The following is a 14,871-nucleotide window of genomic DNA, read 5'->3' on the forward strand; positions in this document are numbered from 1 at the left end:
ATACTAGCCTTATCAATACTAGGATTTTCGAAGTGAATGACAAATAACATTTTGAAGTCACAGGCGCCGAGTGGTCCAGTGGTCTAAAGCACTGCCATTATAAGCGGGAGCAGGAGGTCGCAGGTTCGAACCCCAGCTCACGCAGCTTTGCCATCAAGCTGCCGGCATTCAGAGGGAGCAAAATTGGCCCTGCTCCCTCCGGGTGGGTAGATGGCGCTCTCTCCCCACATCACTCCTATGGTGTGTGAGCTGATGTATCGGAACCGAGCTGCTGCGCTTTCCTCCAAACACACTGGCAATGCTGCATCAGCAGCAGCTTGAAAAAAAGTGGTGGCTGACTTCACATCGGAGAGGACATGTTAGTCTTCACCCTCCTGGTGTGTTGGGGCATTACTAGTGATAGGGGGAGTCCTAATGAGTGGGTTGGGTAATTGGCCGTGTAAATTGGGTAGAAAAGGGGAAAAATTTGAAAAAAAAAAACCAAAACATTTTGAAGACATTCTGGGAAAAGCATCTGTTAAATACCATCAATGCAAATGTTTGGTGAGATTTCTTTATAGTGGTGGAGAAGCTTTATAAAATGCATCAGGAAACATATTCATTACGATCTTACATGATATTTTACTTTAAATTGCTGTGTTTTATAGAGGTATTAAACTTTTTAAATGCCTGCATCCTACCACTCCACTGTTATTATTTATTTATTAGTTATTCTGACATTTTTCTTTACTGAATGTAAACATTACAGACAATTACAGACAATTCTATTAATTTATGAAGTTTTAGAACTCTTACCGAGCACAGAGGGCACGAGAGTCCATCTGAAGGTCTTTCTACCATTTGCACACAGACAGGATGAATACTGCTCATCAGAGGAGGAGGCTTTTAGAGTGTAGTCTGAGGAAGGAGCTGGAGTCACTTTAACCTGTCAGGCAAACACAGGAGATCAGCTCACTGTGGATGTTAAATGATGAGAGACTGTTGAAGACAGACAGGGTGGATCATACAGTACCATAATGCACTTGGAGAGATAGTTGAAGACAGTGGCCTTCAGCTCAAACTCTTCTCCCCGGATGATGGAGTAGGGCAGAGAGAGCTCCAGGAAGAAGGGCTGGAAGACACGAAGCTGAGCAGCAGGAGCCACTCCCACACCTCTAGAGGACAGACAGAAAGTGTCCATCTCCCAAGTGGTGATGGTGTCAGGAACAGTGACAGGAACCTGAGCTGATCCAGAATCACTGTAAGAAAACAGTTATACACGGCTTAAAATAATAAAGGGAAAACTCAAATAACACATCCCAGATATAAATGAATAAAATATTCTCATTGAATACTTTCTTCTGTAGAAAGTTGAATGTGCTGACAACAAAATCAGACAAAAATCGTCAATGGAAATCAAATTTATTAAACAATGGAGTCCTGGATTTGGAGTCACACAAAATTAAAGTGGAAAAACACACTACAGGCTGATCCAAATTTGATGCAATGACCTTAAAACAAGTCAAAATGAGGCTCAGTAGTGTGTGTGGCCTCCATGTGCCTGTATGACCTCCCTACAATGCCTGGGCATGCTCCTGATGAGGCCCCACATCCGTCAATTCCTGGACAGTCTGTGGTGCTCTGTGGCGTTGGTGGATGGAGTGAGACATGTTACAAATGTGCTCAATCGGATTCAGGTCTGGGGATTGGGCGGGACAGTCCATAGCTTGAATGACTTCATCTTGCAGGAACTGCTGACACACTCCAGCCACTTGAGTCCTTGCATTGTCCTGAACCCAGGACCAACCGCACCAGCATATGGTCTCACAAGGGGTCAGAGGATCTCATCTCGGTACCTAACGGCAGTCAGGCTACCTCTGCCAAACCGGTCATGCTGAAGGATGTTGCAGGCAGTAGATCGCTCTCCACGGCGTCTCCAGACTCTATCACGTCTGTCACATGTGCTAGTGTGAACCTGCTTTCATCTGTGAAGAGCACAGGGCACCAATAATGAACCTGCCATTGCACGGTGTTGGGCTGTGAGCACAACCCCATCTGTGGACGTTGGGCCCTCATACAATCCTCATGGAATCGGTTTGTAACCGTTTGTGCAGACACATGCACATTTGTGGCCTGCTGGAGGTCATTTGCAGGGCTCTAGCACTGCTTCTCCTGTTCCTCCTTGCACAAAGGTGGAGACAGAGGCCCTGCTGCCGGGTTGTTGCCCTCCTACAGCCTCCTCCATGTCTCCTGGTGTACTGGCCTGTCTCCTGGGAGCACCTCCAGCCTCTGGACACTGTGCTGACAGACACAGCAAATCTTCCTGCCACAGCTCGCATTGATGTGCCATCCTGGATGAGTTGCTCATGCTACCACAAGTGTGAAAGCACCACCAACATTCAAAAGGGACCGAAACATCAGCCAGACAGCATAGGTACTGAGAAGTGGTCTTTGGTCCCCACCTGCAGAACCACTACTTTATAGGGGCTGTATTGTTATTTTCCAATCATTTCCACCTGTTTTCTGTTCCATTTGCACAACAGCAGGTGAAACTGATTGTCAATCAGCGATGCCTCCTAAGTGGACAGTTTAACAGAAATTTGATTGAGTTATATTGTGTTGTTTAAATGTTCCCTTAATTTTTTGGAGCAGTGTATATTTTATACAGATGTGCCCCTAATGTAACACTTCATGAAAAGCTTACATATCTCCTGACTTTTGGCATTGTAGCGTACTTAGATTTAGAATTATCTGTTTTCAGTTTGATAATAATCTAAATTGAAAGTACAGTTTCTTTGTGATCTTTACAACTCTGTCTATTTAAAAAAAACACACACACACAGAAGTGGTAAAACTAACTTGTATGTGAGGGCAAAAAGAGATTGTTCCTCGTGAGGCAACTCCTCTTGGATTACGAGAAAGAACCGGAATTTGTTGTCACACATACGTGGAAGCGCGAGCAAAGCCTTTATTTTACGTTCTGCAATTTTTTTTCTGCAAACTTATTTAGTCTGATAGTTATTTATTGTAAAGTAAATGCAGTTACAATGTCAAACATTTTCAAGCAGTTTCTTCAAAATTGTGTCACTTTCCAGGCCTGGAAAACAGAACGTTAAAACTCAAGCATTCTCCAGGATTTCAAGCACCCGTACGAACCATGCAAGACACACCAGCAAGTCCACCTCTGAATGGCTGAAGAAAAACAAAATGAAGACTTTGGAGTAGCCTAGTCAAAGTCCTGACATGAATCCGATGCTGTGATTTTGATGCTGTGGCATGACCTTAAAAAGGCCGTTCATGCTCGAAAATGCTCCAATGTGGCTGAATTACAACAATTCTGCAATGATGAGTGGAGTCAAAATTCCTCCACAGCGCTGTAGAAGACTCATTGCAAGTTATCGCAAACGCTTGGTTGCAGTTGTTGCTGCTAAGGGTTGCCCGACCAGCTATTAGGTTTAGGGGGCAATCACTTTTTTCACACAGGGCCATGTAGGTTTGGATTTTTTTCTCCCTTAATAGTTAACACCTTCATTTAAAATTAACATTTTGTGTTTACCCGTGTTGTCTTTGACTAATATTTAAATAGGTTTGATGTTCCAAAACATTTAAGTGTGACAAACATGCAAAAACTCAGGAAATCAGGAAAGGGGCAAACACTTTTTCACACCACTGTACATGTTCTTCATGTCCTACATGTATTTCTTCACATACTAAAGCATACTTGACTAAAAGTATATTGAACAAGTAATTTTAAGTGTATTTTTAAAAACTAGGTTTACAAAAAGGCCTTTTACAATAAGCTTTAGTAAAAATCACCTAATACTAGCAAATTTATATTAAAAAACTTTAAATTATTTGTTAACTAAAGTGAATTTTACAAATATTTGCTTTCTAAAGTATAATTTAATACAAGTTGAGAAGCACACAAATGAAATTCAATTACATATTAAAATATATTTCACACTTTAACTGATTAACTAAATGTAACACTATATATTTAACATTCTACACTTTATTTGCATCACAGTTGTTTCATTTCAAATACAGTGTGGTGGCCTCTAGAGCCCAAATCATGAAGATTGTTTAGCTGTGGTAATATGTATGCCCTAACTTATTGTTCTTATTTTTACATGAAGCATTACAAACACACACCCACACAAAAAAAAATGAAGCAAGAAATTAGTTACCTGACTTTAACAAGTTGCCATATCCACGTTTCTGGAAAGAATTTGCGAACCGTCTCACTGGGATTGATGGGCTGTTCCTCTTCTTCTACATGAGATTCAGTCACAGTTGCAACGCGTGCCACACCATAATCAAGGGAAGTAGGTACGATATATGCAAAATAATCTGAAAGAAAAAAAAAATCAAACAATTAAGATTTTTTCATTAAATCTTCTGTAAAACCATGCTGCTAAAATAACCAACATCTGAGTAAATATAAAATCATATCCAGTGGAATATGCATTTTTCCCAAGTGAGGAGGGCATTCCAGGAGCCATTTGGTTTGTCATGCATGGGACAGATACCTCAAACCTTTTAAGTCAGTGTCAGGCCAGCCACTTCCTGTCTGTCTGCCGTGTAGACTAACTCAGTGACTCAGAACTACACTTCCCAGAATTCCCCTGTGCTCTCTCTTTCCCCGCCAAATGCCACTCAGGGACATGCACAGGAACCCCCCCCCCCCCCCCCCCAAAAAAAAGAGTCTCTCTCTCTCCTGTATTCGTCTCTTTCCATAGGCATTTCGAATTTTCTGCATTAACACAACGTGCATGTGAATAATTAGAATAGTGCTTTATGTCCATCATTCATCTTGCTTGATAAAAGGAAATGTTATCAGCTGCATGTAACTTAGTTTGGTTAGCCTCCCACAAACAACCTGAGCCATGTAAAACATTGACTGCAAGCTAGCTGGCTGTCGTTTTTTTTTTGCTACCTAAACGTGGCACAGTAGGTGGCTGTCGGATTATTTAGGATCACTAAACATCCTAAACTTGACGACATCGGATTTTAGAGAATTTGATTGTGATCATGTCTTGTAAAACTATGAAGGCTACATTTCAAGCTCAAAATCTTGTTGAAATATGAAATCATATTTGCCTATATTATATTTCCCCCTCCCTCGGAAGGGCAATATCAGCCAAGGACGACAAAAGGGCAGTTGCCCAAAATCATTGGGCCATAGCGTCTGCACGTCACTGATGCCACTGCACTCTAAAAAACAGAGGTACGATATGAGTACTTTTTTGTACTCTAAGGTACACTCTTTATAATTGTACCCTCAAAGGTACAATATTGGTCTTTACGGGGTCAGATTTGTTCCCTCTGAAGTACAAAGTCATTTCTAACAGCAATAAGTACAAATTTGTACCATTTAACCAGCCAAAGGGTACATTCAGTATTCTGCATCACTGTACTAATGAACAATATATATTTAAATTGCACATTTTTTATTTGAAAGCCAGACAATTTTGTATCATCAAGTTTTTGAGCCATATTTAGTTGATGATAATGTTTATAATCTTTATGATCTTTACTGCCACAAAAACCATGGGTACAAAAAAGGACTTTCACTGAAAGGTACTTTTTTGTGCCTCAATATAAGGTACAGCCCCAGCGACAAGCTTTGTACTCTTTTAAGTACAAATCTGTACTTATATTTCTTAGAGTGTGCATCTCATGAACTTTCCTTCATACTAATTAGTCTGATTGATCTCACCTTTGCAGCCCTGTATAAATACCCCTCATCTCCTGTTCTCTGTGCCCGGTATTTCATCTCCTGTTCTCTGTACCTGGTATTCTAGTTCACTAGCTCTTCTACTTCGTGTTCTCTTTATCTTCCCTGTCTTTTGTGTATGACGTCTGCCTGTTTATTTACTGACTACTGATTTAGCTAAGCTTAGTTAAGCATTGTCTTCTGGTTTAGACTCTTGCTTGCTTTTGGACCTTGCTCTCTGCCGTGCCCATGGTTAGTGTTGTTGATCTTCTGTGTATGACCTTCGACTCTGGTATGTTGTTTGTTTATGCTGCCCTACAATTGTTAGCTACACCTGTGCTTGGTTTTCCCATGTAGTGCTGTTATTATCTTTATTAAATTCTCTGATACTAATTCACGTGTGTCTCACCCGTGTCTGGCATGCTGGTCTTTTGGGTTTGACATCTACTTACCACAGAGACCTCGCAATTACAGCAGTATTGTATTATTGTTCTATTACTATATTATTACTAGGATATAAGTTTAGCATCCTGTATTGTTATTATTAGAGGATGTTTCTTAATCTTTTTAGATGTTTGTCCAAGCAAAATTCACTGTATTTCTTTGTAATTCTCTGAAAACCTTAAAATGACAAGAATAGACTGCTGAGGTTGGCTGGATGTTTTTGGGTAGTTCTATGTAATCACCATCATAATGAAACTAAGCTGAGATAACGCTTTTCGGGGGTAAGTCAGTACGGGTTATCTCGATTTTAGAGGTCCTATATCAGAACAACCTGTTCTTCCTGCAAAAGAACTGCAATGTTTGTTGCTGTTAAAACCTGTTGTGGTTGAGCAAAGATCTTTATCAGAGGCTCGTAGTGCTCTTTATTTTATACTGAGTACTACAATAGCTCCTGTACAAATCTTAGCTTTTGTACAAGATGTGTGTTTGCAGTTTATAGATTGAGCAGTAAAAACAATGCAAATGTACGGCTTTCTACACATAAATGTTTTTTATTGTAACAGGTAATTTTTGTATGTAGAACATATAACTTTTTTTTTTTGAAGGATAAAAATAAAATGTTTTTTTGCATCCCTGCTGCCAAAAATAGAGTACACATAAAATGAATCCTGTCTGAATAGAGATATAGCATTATTTTGTATTTTCTGTATGCTGTTTTATGTGCATTGTACATTCCGAGTTTGGTGGGTCATTTTTTATTTATTTATTTAAATTTTATTAAAAAGTTTTATCCCATTTTCTCTAGAGATGGGACCGATCCGATCCAATATCGGTATCGGGGCCGATATTGACGCAATTTGACGAATCGGATATCGAATCGGATAGCGTGGTCGATCCACTTACCGATCCATATTCCAGTCCGCAGATTGAGATAGACAATAAACCCGACGTAACATTGACACAAAACACATCACTGATCCGGATTCCAGTTTAACAGTTTACTCTGAACCCCCAGCAGTACAGCAGCTTTAGTCTGCGGCTGAAGAGTAAACTTTGTTTGTTTACAAAAAAAGTAAATTGTCTGGAGAGTTTTCACTTTGGCAAAACAATACACATAATATTTGTAAAGTTAGCGTTCGAGGGGTGAACAGATTAACACCAGCAGTCTGTTAGCCTAGCTAGCACTGAATTAACAGCAGCTAAATTCTGGTGTTGTAAAGTAGAGGTCTGCACTCCCGCGGGACTCGTCAGAATATGTTGCGGCGCGGAACAGAACTGAATTGTTATTTAATCAAATTTAATCAAATGTGAATTGATAAATAGTTAAGAAAACTGTAATAATCACGCTATGATTCCCATGCAACCAACCAAAAACCCTCAATAAAAAGCTCAAAGCGGAGGATGGACCGACACACACACTGTGGTAAGAAACGTGACAGTACTATTCAGCACTGAATTGCTATTTTAATAAATACATAAGTAAATCTGAAGCGCTAAATGTAATCAATTCAATTCATATTAGGGCTGCGGGGCAGGAGCGGCAGAAATGTGTATCTGGCGGGTGGGCGCGGGATTAAAAGAAGCGTTTTTTTGCGGGAGCGGGCGGTAACAGGACAAAAACATGCGGGAGCGGGCAGGAGCGGGTTTAAAAAAGCAGTCCCACGCAGACCTCCACATCACAGCATGCTCGGAGGAAAGCGCAGCGACTTGATTCCGATACATCAGCTCACAGACACCTTGTGCTGATCAACATCACCCTTTGGAGTTATGTGTGTAATGACCAACCCAGAGAGCAAGGCCAATTGTGCTCCCTCAGGGCCTAAAATAAAACATTTATATGTAGCGCCCCTTAAATCTAAGCTATGCTATATGAGTTAGGTCTCTCAACCCAGTTTTAAATGAGACATTTCAATTCACCGAACCAGTATATAAAGTGATTAAAATAAAATAAATAATATGTATATAAAAATATATTAATATTTATACTACACCCTGCAGTTTCAAATATTACCCAGACTTATATTAATTATAAAGACTTATTGTGGGCCCACACTCAATAAACGTTTTCAAACATCTACTTTAGGTTTAGAATTGTTAATTAGAAAAATTAGAGAAAAACAAATAAATGTGGGGTACCCCTTTTTCCTGTAGTATGTCAGTGTGTACATTGCAGGCCTGAATCACTGCTTGCTGTGAACATTGTGGCCTCAAACTAAATGCCACACTCTTTTGCGCCAGAAAAAAACACTTGGCTTACTCAGTTCAACGGGGAAGCTAACTATAGCTGACCTGGGTGCTATTAGCCGATGGGGCTAACGCTAGCGAAGTCTCGTGCAGACCTCAGCAGCAGAACTTCAGTAAGAACGATAAAATAACAAAATATAAAGTGTTTTAAATTATTTTCCTATTTTTAGATGCTCCTAATCTCCACACACACTCCTCTGCCCGCCCCGCTACAGACAAAGCACCAATCAAGAGAAAAGGCAGACTCTAACAATGAGTGACAACACTTTTAGCCAATGAAAACGCTTTTTAACCTACTTAAGTCTTATAATATTTGACTACATATTTTAGCATGCTGATATATTTTAAACTTTTAACCATATTAAACAGTTTTTAGAGATTTTAAGAAAAACAATGAAATAAAATAAAAGTAAACCCAAAATTTACCTGCGGCTACATATAAATAAAGTAAAACAAAAATCTGTACATACCATAATCATAAGAAACATATTCACACGCAGAGTTCACATCCAAATTAGTTGCAATCTTCAACCCCACACTCTGTCAGGTAATGAAGTCACAAGTCAGTACAATAGGTCACAGTTAAAAAGATTGTTTTTAACAGAACTGGTTTAGTAGCAATATAAAATAGAAAATCATGTTGTTAGTGGAGAACAAATCAGTCTGATACCTTCACAGTAGTGTACACACGCTCTCCTTGTGCATTCTGCTCTTGATGACACTTCGGATCATCTTCAACACCACTGGCAAAATCAGAAACTGATTTTACAGGCAACAAATCAATCATCTATAGAAAGAATTTTACATTAATTTATTGTTCGCAGTGTGTATCAAGGCATATTGCTGCTGTCCAATGAAAAACAGGTATTTACATTTTTGTCCATTTTTATTTTTCACCATCATTTGAACCATGTAGCTGCTCTGTATACTGTGTAAATATTTCTACTATTTACTATTAGTACTATTTGGCATTAACTTCCATTTAATGTTAAGAACATTTTTGCCTTCTCCTGTAAAGTTCTGTAGATACATGTTTTTCATTGGACAGTAATGATTTACAAAAACATTTGGTGTCCTTTACTAATTTTATTAAATGAATTTAAATGAGTTCACTTCTAAAAACTTGCATGGTGTTCACTCCAGTTATGGCAAGAAAAAAAAGTATTTGCTTAAGAGCCATTCCCTTTAACGGCGCAGTGCTTCTACGCTTCTCAGCAGAGAAAACTGACCTGCTTGTTTACTGTGTGAAGGTATGCGAGCAGGTAATTTACAGGAACAGCAATGTTATTTTATTTAGTATTCTGTTTTTTGTTGATGGTAAAAGTTGTGTTTGTACTCTGTGGCTTGTCCTGTTTTAATTTCTTATTTTAACAGCTTGAAAATAGACTGTTTGCGGGGTGAGTATTGCGACGCCTTGGACAGGGTGTAAGATAACAGGGCCCTATAACTTTAAAACAAAGGCTGTGTGGGAACATTACCGTGTCAGCACTCAGGCGTTTTCCTGGCTCCAAGGTGAACACACTCTGATCCACAGCACTGAGAGCACACAGTGAACCAGGCAGAGCTGAGAGCTGGAGAGAGTTTTCCTCACCAGGAACTGCTTCAGTAGGAGAGAACTGCAGCGATACCTGAAGATCATGATGGAAAGAGGTTTATACTGATTTACAAATATGTATCTATTCATCTTTTGACTATCAAATGTCTAACATTTTGAGAAGCATAAAAACCCAAATGTGCTGCCTAACCTTGTTTCTAAAACATTTTTCCACGTTAAAATTCTTGCTAGCAGCAATGACGTTCTCACTGGGCAGTACTCCATACACCAGAACCTGCACTACAGGAGCCATCTCAGGAACCACAGACAGTTTGAAGGAGACTCTTCCCTCTATGAGTCTTCTGGACTCTTTCACTTCAACCTTTTCATAGCCGTGATGGACTATGACTCCTCTGGAGACGACCTGGAACAAAGAGACAAAAATCACAATATTGATCAACACCTGACTGTTATTCAGAGATTTCAGAATATAGGAAATACTAGTGTTCACTATTTCACTTGACACTATTATGAATGAACTCACCATGTAAATGAGATCAGTGCTGTAATTCTTAGTCTTCTCTCCAATAATGTAGTACTTAACGCTTATGGAAACATTAGAGTCACACTTGATTGGGTCTTCTAAGTCCTCTATTGATAATTCACTGCTCACTGGACTGTAAGGTGTAGCAGGTTGGAGGTGGTATACTTGCATTACTGGATGTAAAGTATTGTTCTTTGGATCTATGGTATCTGTGAGTTCTATAGACACTTGCCTAAAAGACAGAAACATGTTTTAGTGCAAGAATTAATAGCTCTCAAAATTGTCTTTTTTGGTATCTGGACATCGCGCCATACCATCAGTGAAATTTCTGTTGCAGGTTGATCAGGCACTTTAATTGTGAAGTTGGCCAATCCATTAATATCAGTGGTGAGAGTAAGATGTTCATTCCATTGCCACATTTGATGTTTAAAAAGATAGACACTCCTGTGAGGAACAGGTTTCCCACTGAAGGTTAAAACTTTGATCTGTTGATCAGAAAAAGAATATTAGTAGTCACATAGTAAGGCACAATAAGGAATAATTTAAGACTAAATGCAAAACAGACTCACCTTTCCATCTATATATGTCCCATATTCAAAGTATTTAGGTAAGTCAAGTAATTCAACTTTACCAATCTGATAAGTGAGACTTATAGTTTCAGATTTCACCATGGAAATATCTAGGATAAAACAAAGTGATACAATGTACGATTAACTTTATGACAAAATTAGTGACATATACACTGCCAGGCCAAAAATTGATTTAATTAAGCAAATAGTTAAGAGCCTCCCATTGGATAATTACTGCAAGTTATTTTACCCTAACTGATGCAGTGAGTAGCTTCTCATTTGTTAAACAACCATATGGAAACACGTATCCCGTGGTGGTGAAAAATATGTTAATCTGTTTCAGAAACTATTGGCATGCATGAAGCAGAGAAAACATCTAAGAAGGTTGTTGAAACTACAAAAATCGGGTTAAGAACTGTCCCACGCATTATTAAAAAGTGGAAGGACAGTGTGGAAGCACTGATTTATCCTGCTCCAGTGCATCAGGGTAAGAAGAGAGGCAAGTGAAGCGATGTACCAATCGTGCCTAGTGCCTACTGTACAAGTCCACGGGCTATGATCTGAGGTTGCTGCAGTTGGTCAGGTCTAGGTTCGGCAACAGTATGTGCTTAAAGACCAAGGTCAGCTGACTACCTGAATATACTGAATGACCAGGTTATTCTTTTTTATAATGAAATTTCAGAGCGTGTGACTTTCTTTTTGTTTGTTGGCCAGGCAGTGTAATTTAAACACACTTCTTCTTCTTGAGTGATCAAATTTCAAATGTTTAAAATGTTCTGTTTGCACATTTTCCGTGTTGTTCTCCCTGACATATTTGCTTACTGTAAGAGTTATGAGAGATGTGTAATTGACTCACCTGTCCCTTCCTCTGTCACTGTAACTTTAGCATCAAGAAAATCTTTTAAATGATGTTCTAGCTCTGTGTTTGTGAAAGTAGACACAGTGAAGGTAGCAGAAACACAGCCACCATCACTCATCTAAAAGAAACAGGCCAAATTAAACATCTGAACTCAGTATTTCATCAGTAAAAAATTCTTGCTATTTTGAGGTTTACATATAGACAAACAAACCTCCAGCGTTTTAGTGCGACATAGTAGAGTCTGAGGGTCTATAAATGGTATGCTATAAATGGGACTTCTTGATTTAAATGGTCGGCACACCAGAATGAGTGCTTTGCCAGAAACTGGCTGTCCATACGTGTACCTGTACAAACACAAGAAAGTCAGAGTCTGTGTATAGATATAATAGAATATGTAATCTGAAATGTTATTTTTTAGAATGACAAAAGTGGGATAAATATCAATATTGTTTTCACTTGAGACACACTACTGATACGTAGCATCAACTATTGATATTTTTATTGAAACATAGTTGCTCTAAACTTCCTAAGACTCGCCCCCCCCCACCTCAATCTGACCCGATCTTACCTAATCTGACTAAAGTTACTGCACGTGGTGGCACTAATCAAATGAATAGTAAACCTGCAGAATACAGAATATTGACTGTAGAATTCTGTGAAACTGACCCCAATAAATCCATAATTCCTACTATTTGCTTATTTAGGAATATTTCATCCAGTATCGCAGATACAGTGAGAAAGAGAAGAGAAATGTCTTGCGGTGTATAGAGTATCACAGAATCACAGAAACGGGATATTATTATTGTGAAATCATCATCGCTGTGATTCCCACACCTAATACTAACTGTAGCTATTCCAGCAACATTGAGTCTCTGTTACGTTTCTTCATCATTTAAAAATCATCACTCACTTTCCACAAACGTCTATCTTCAGTTCCTCTTCACCAACACTGTGTTCCTTTGGAGCGTTTACTGTAATCTCAAACCTGGGCAACACTAAACATAAAAAGATACTATTGTAGCACACTTCACTTACTTTACCATCAGTAGAAAAAGTAATATCCTAGTAGTGACTCATACCATATTTTTTCACTGTAAAGTGGTGTGTAATCGACCTATCCCCAGTAATAGCCTTTAGTGTGTACTGGCCCTCAGGAGCCTCAGAGTTCAGCTGGTGAGAAAGCTCCAATATCAGGTCTGTCGAGGAAACATTCGTCCACTGCCCGATCCTGTTACCATTATTATCCTGTTTAGTTACAAAATAGTAAACTGTTAAGGATTTGACCAATGCTTACCAATGGTACTCCATCAGAGAGGCAGGAAATATACTGTGTATACTGTGTGGATCCATGGTCTTACCTCAAGAGCCAGTGTGCTGTACTGTAGAGAACAGATTGTAGAGTTTGTTTTTCTACATACAAAAGCTTTGTGGCAGAAGAAATCATATAATAAGACAGATTTAACTCAACAAGTTACACAGTTAAAGATTCCCCTTACCTTTTGTTCAAGGGGGATAAGTTTAGAGTCCATGGTGACAACTCTGAAATTCACTGTGAGGAACAATAAACCAAAAAAATAAATATCATATTCTGAACTGTACATTAACTAACATTTACTTTGTCATGTTCTGTAATTTTTGGGACAAAGTGCAGAAATGTTAAGTTACCTGTTTGGCCTGGATTGTAGATTGGTTTATCAGTCTGGATGAATGTCAGCGGGTTGTAGGATTTAAACATAACTTTTCTTGTTTCTGCCATCAGAAAATGTTTACCTTTGACCTCTACTCTGATCTGTTGCACTGACTGAGCTTCAACCCGAGGAGCCTGTCAATATTGTCACACATGCTGAGTTATTTTCCATCATTTCCATGTTGTCAAATCAACAGTTTTTTTTGTTGTTAGTGTTTTTAAATACTGTATGTAATTGTAGCTCAGGGTGAACCCATAACCCTTACTAATGATTTTCTAAAATGTATTGTATTCAGCTACGTTTGTAAGCTTTTCTAGTTGGTTGGTTGTTGGGGTTTTATTGCCACTCCAGCACAGATTTGGCATACACTTGGTATACACAAGGTATTCAGCTATATCCTTTTATTCAGCTCTAGCTCTTTTGCACATTCAGAGGCGAGTCTCCTGGACTATAGCCTGTGTGTTTGCAGTACAAAGACAAGCAACATGAGACGAGGCGATAGCTGATAGCGACGGGAAACGATCAGGGTTTCTCAGCCTATGAGGGGCGTAAAGGCTGCTCGACAGAGCCCTGAGTTACCAGAACCCTGAGGTTCCTCGGCCTGCTACATTACAAGAGAAGCAGATTTTGTGCACTTTGTGGCAGCTCTGTGTAAGTCAATCATGCAGCACCTAAGCACTGATTTGTGAGTATTCCTGGTCAATAGAATAAATGAATCCCTGCCTACACCTGTTAAAATTATTATTATTTTTTTTTTCTTTAAAAGGGTGAACAGAGTGACCGGTCACCATAATACTGCTGTGCAGTTAAGCTTTGGGTTTTGTAACAGAGTGAAAAGTTCTATTCACTATCGTATAAATAAGTCAGAAGACCACAGATTAGTACCATTTAATCTGTACAGAGGTTAATTAAACAATTTAAATAGTCGTCTTCAGATTACTGGTCAAGAATATGAACGTTTGCACTATTTAAAGGAAATTGTGTTTTTATAGGCTCCTTTAAGAGGTTTGTTTTCTAATTAGAATATATTTATTAATTTAAACCTTCATTTTCCCTAAAGTTTGTATTCTGTGAACCATATTTTAAAGGTTTGGTTACTAAATGCATATTACTTTCCTAAATTCTACGTCTGACTCCACTCCCCAAGTATATGGTTGGTACAATGTGAGAAAGAGAATGAATATGTAAGTTACTTTTGTAACATATTGAATATATTTTCATATCATTTACTCTGAGGTAAAAAAAACAAAAAAAACAAAACAAACGCATTTTTAAAGCATCACTTACATTTTAC

The 14,871-nt window shown here is 38.8% G+C and overlaps 2 protein-coding genes across 2 annotated transcripts in view; both read right to left on the minus strand.

Annotated features, from left to right (window-relative positions):
• Positions 1-14,871, minus strand: part of LOC111192347 (zinc finger protein 883) — a 48,514-nt gene that overhangs the window by 29,802 nt on the left and 3,841 nt on the right. The window lies entirely within an intron of this gene.
• The window catches only part of LOC103028185 (alpha-2-macroglobulin), a 33,720-nt gene that overhangs the window by 16,816 nt on the left and 2,033 nt on the right, over positions 1-14,871 (minus strand). The window contains 18 exon segments of the mRNA XM_049466953.1: positions 796-925; positions 1,013-1,238; positions 4,167-4,329; positions 8,854-8,923; positions 9,054-9,170; positions 9,862-10,011; positions 10,129-10,341; positions 10,462-10,627; positions 10,629-10,693; positions 10,776-10,946; positions 11,031-11,140; positions 11,887-12,007; positions 12,101-12,233; positions 12,800-12,884; positions 12,969-13,134; positions 13,248-13,268; positions 13,386-13,438; positions 13,555-13,711. Of these exon segments, the coding sequence (XP_049322910.1) occupies positions 796-925; positions 1,013-1,238; positions 4,167-4,329; positions 8,854-8,923; positions 9,054-9,170; positions 9,862-10,011; positions 10,129-10,341; positions 10,462-10,627; positions 10,629-10,693; positions 10,776-10,946; positions 11,031-11,140; positions 11,887-12,007; positions 12,101-12,233; positions 12,800-12,884; positions 12,969-13,134; positions 13,248-13,268; positions 13,386-13,438; positions 13,555-13,711 (2,317 nt within the window).

The sequence above is a fragment of the Astyanax mexicanus genome, chromosome 18, assembly GCF_023375975.1.
Source record: "Astyanax mexicanus isolate ESR-SI-001 chromosome 18, AstMex3_surface, whole genome shotgun sequence".
Taxonomy (NCBI): domain Eukaryota; kingdom Metazoa; phylum Chordata; class Actinopteri; order Characiformes; family Acestrorhamphidae; genus Astyanax; species Astyanax mexicanus.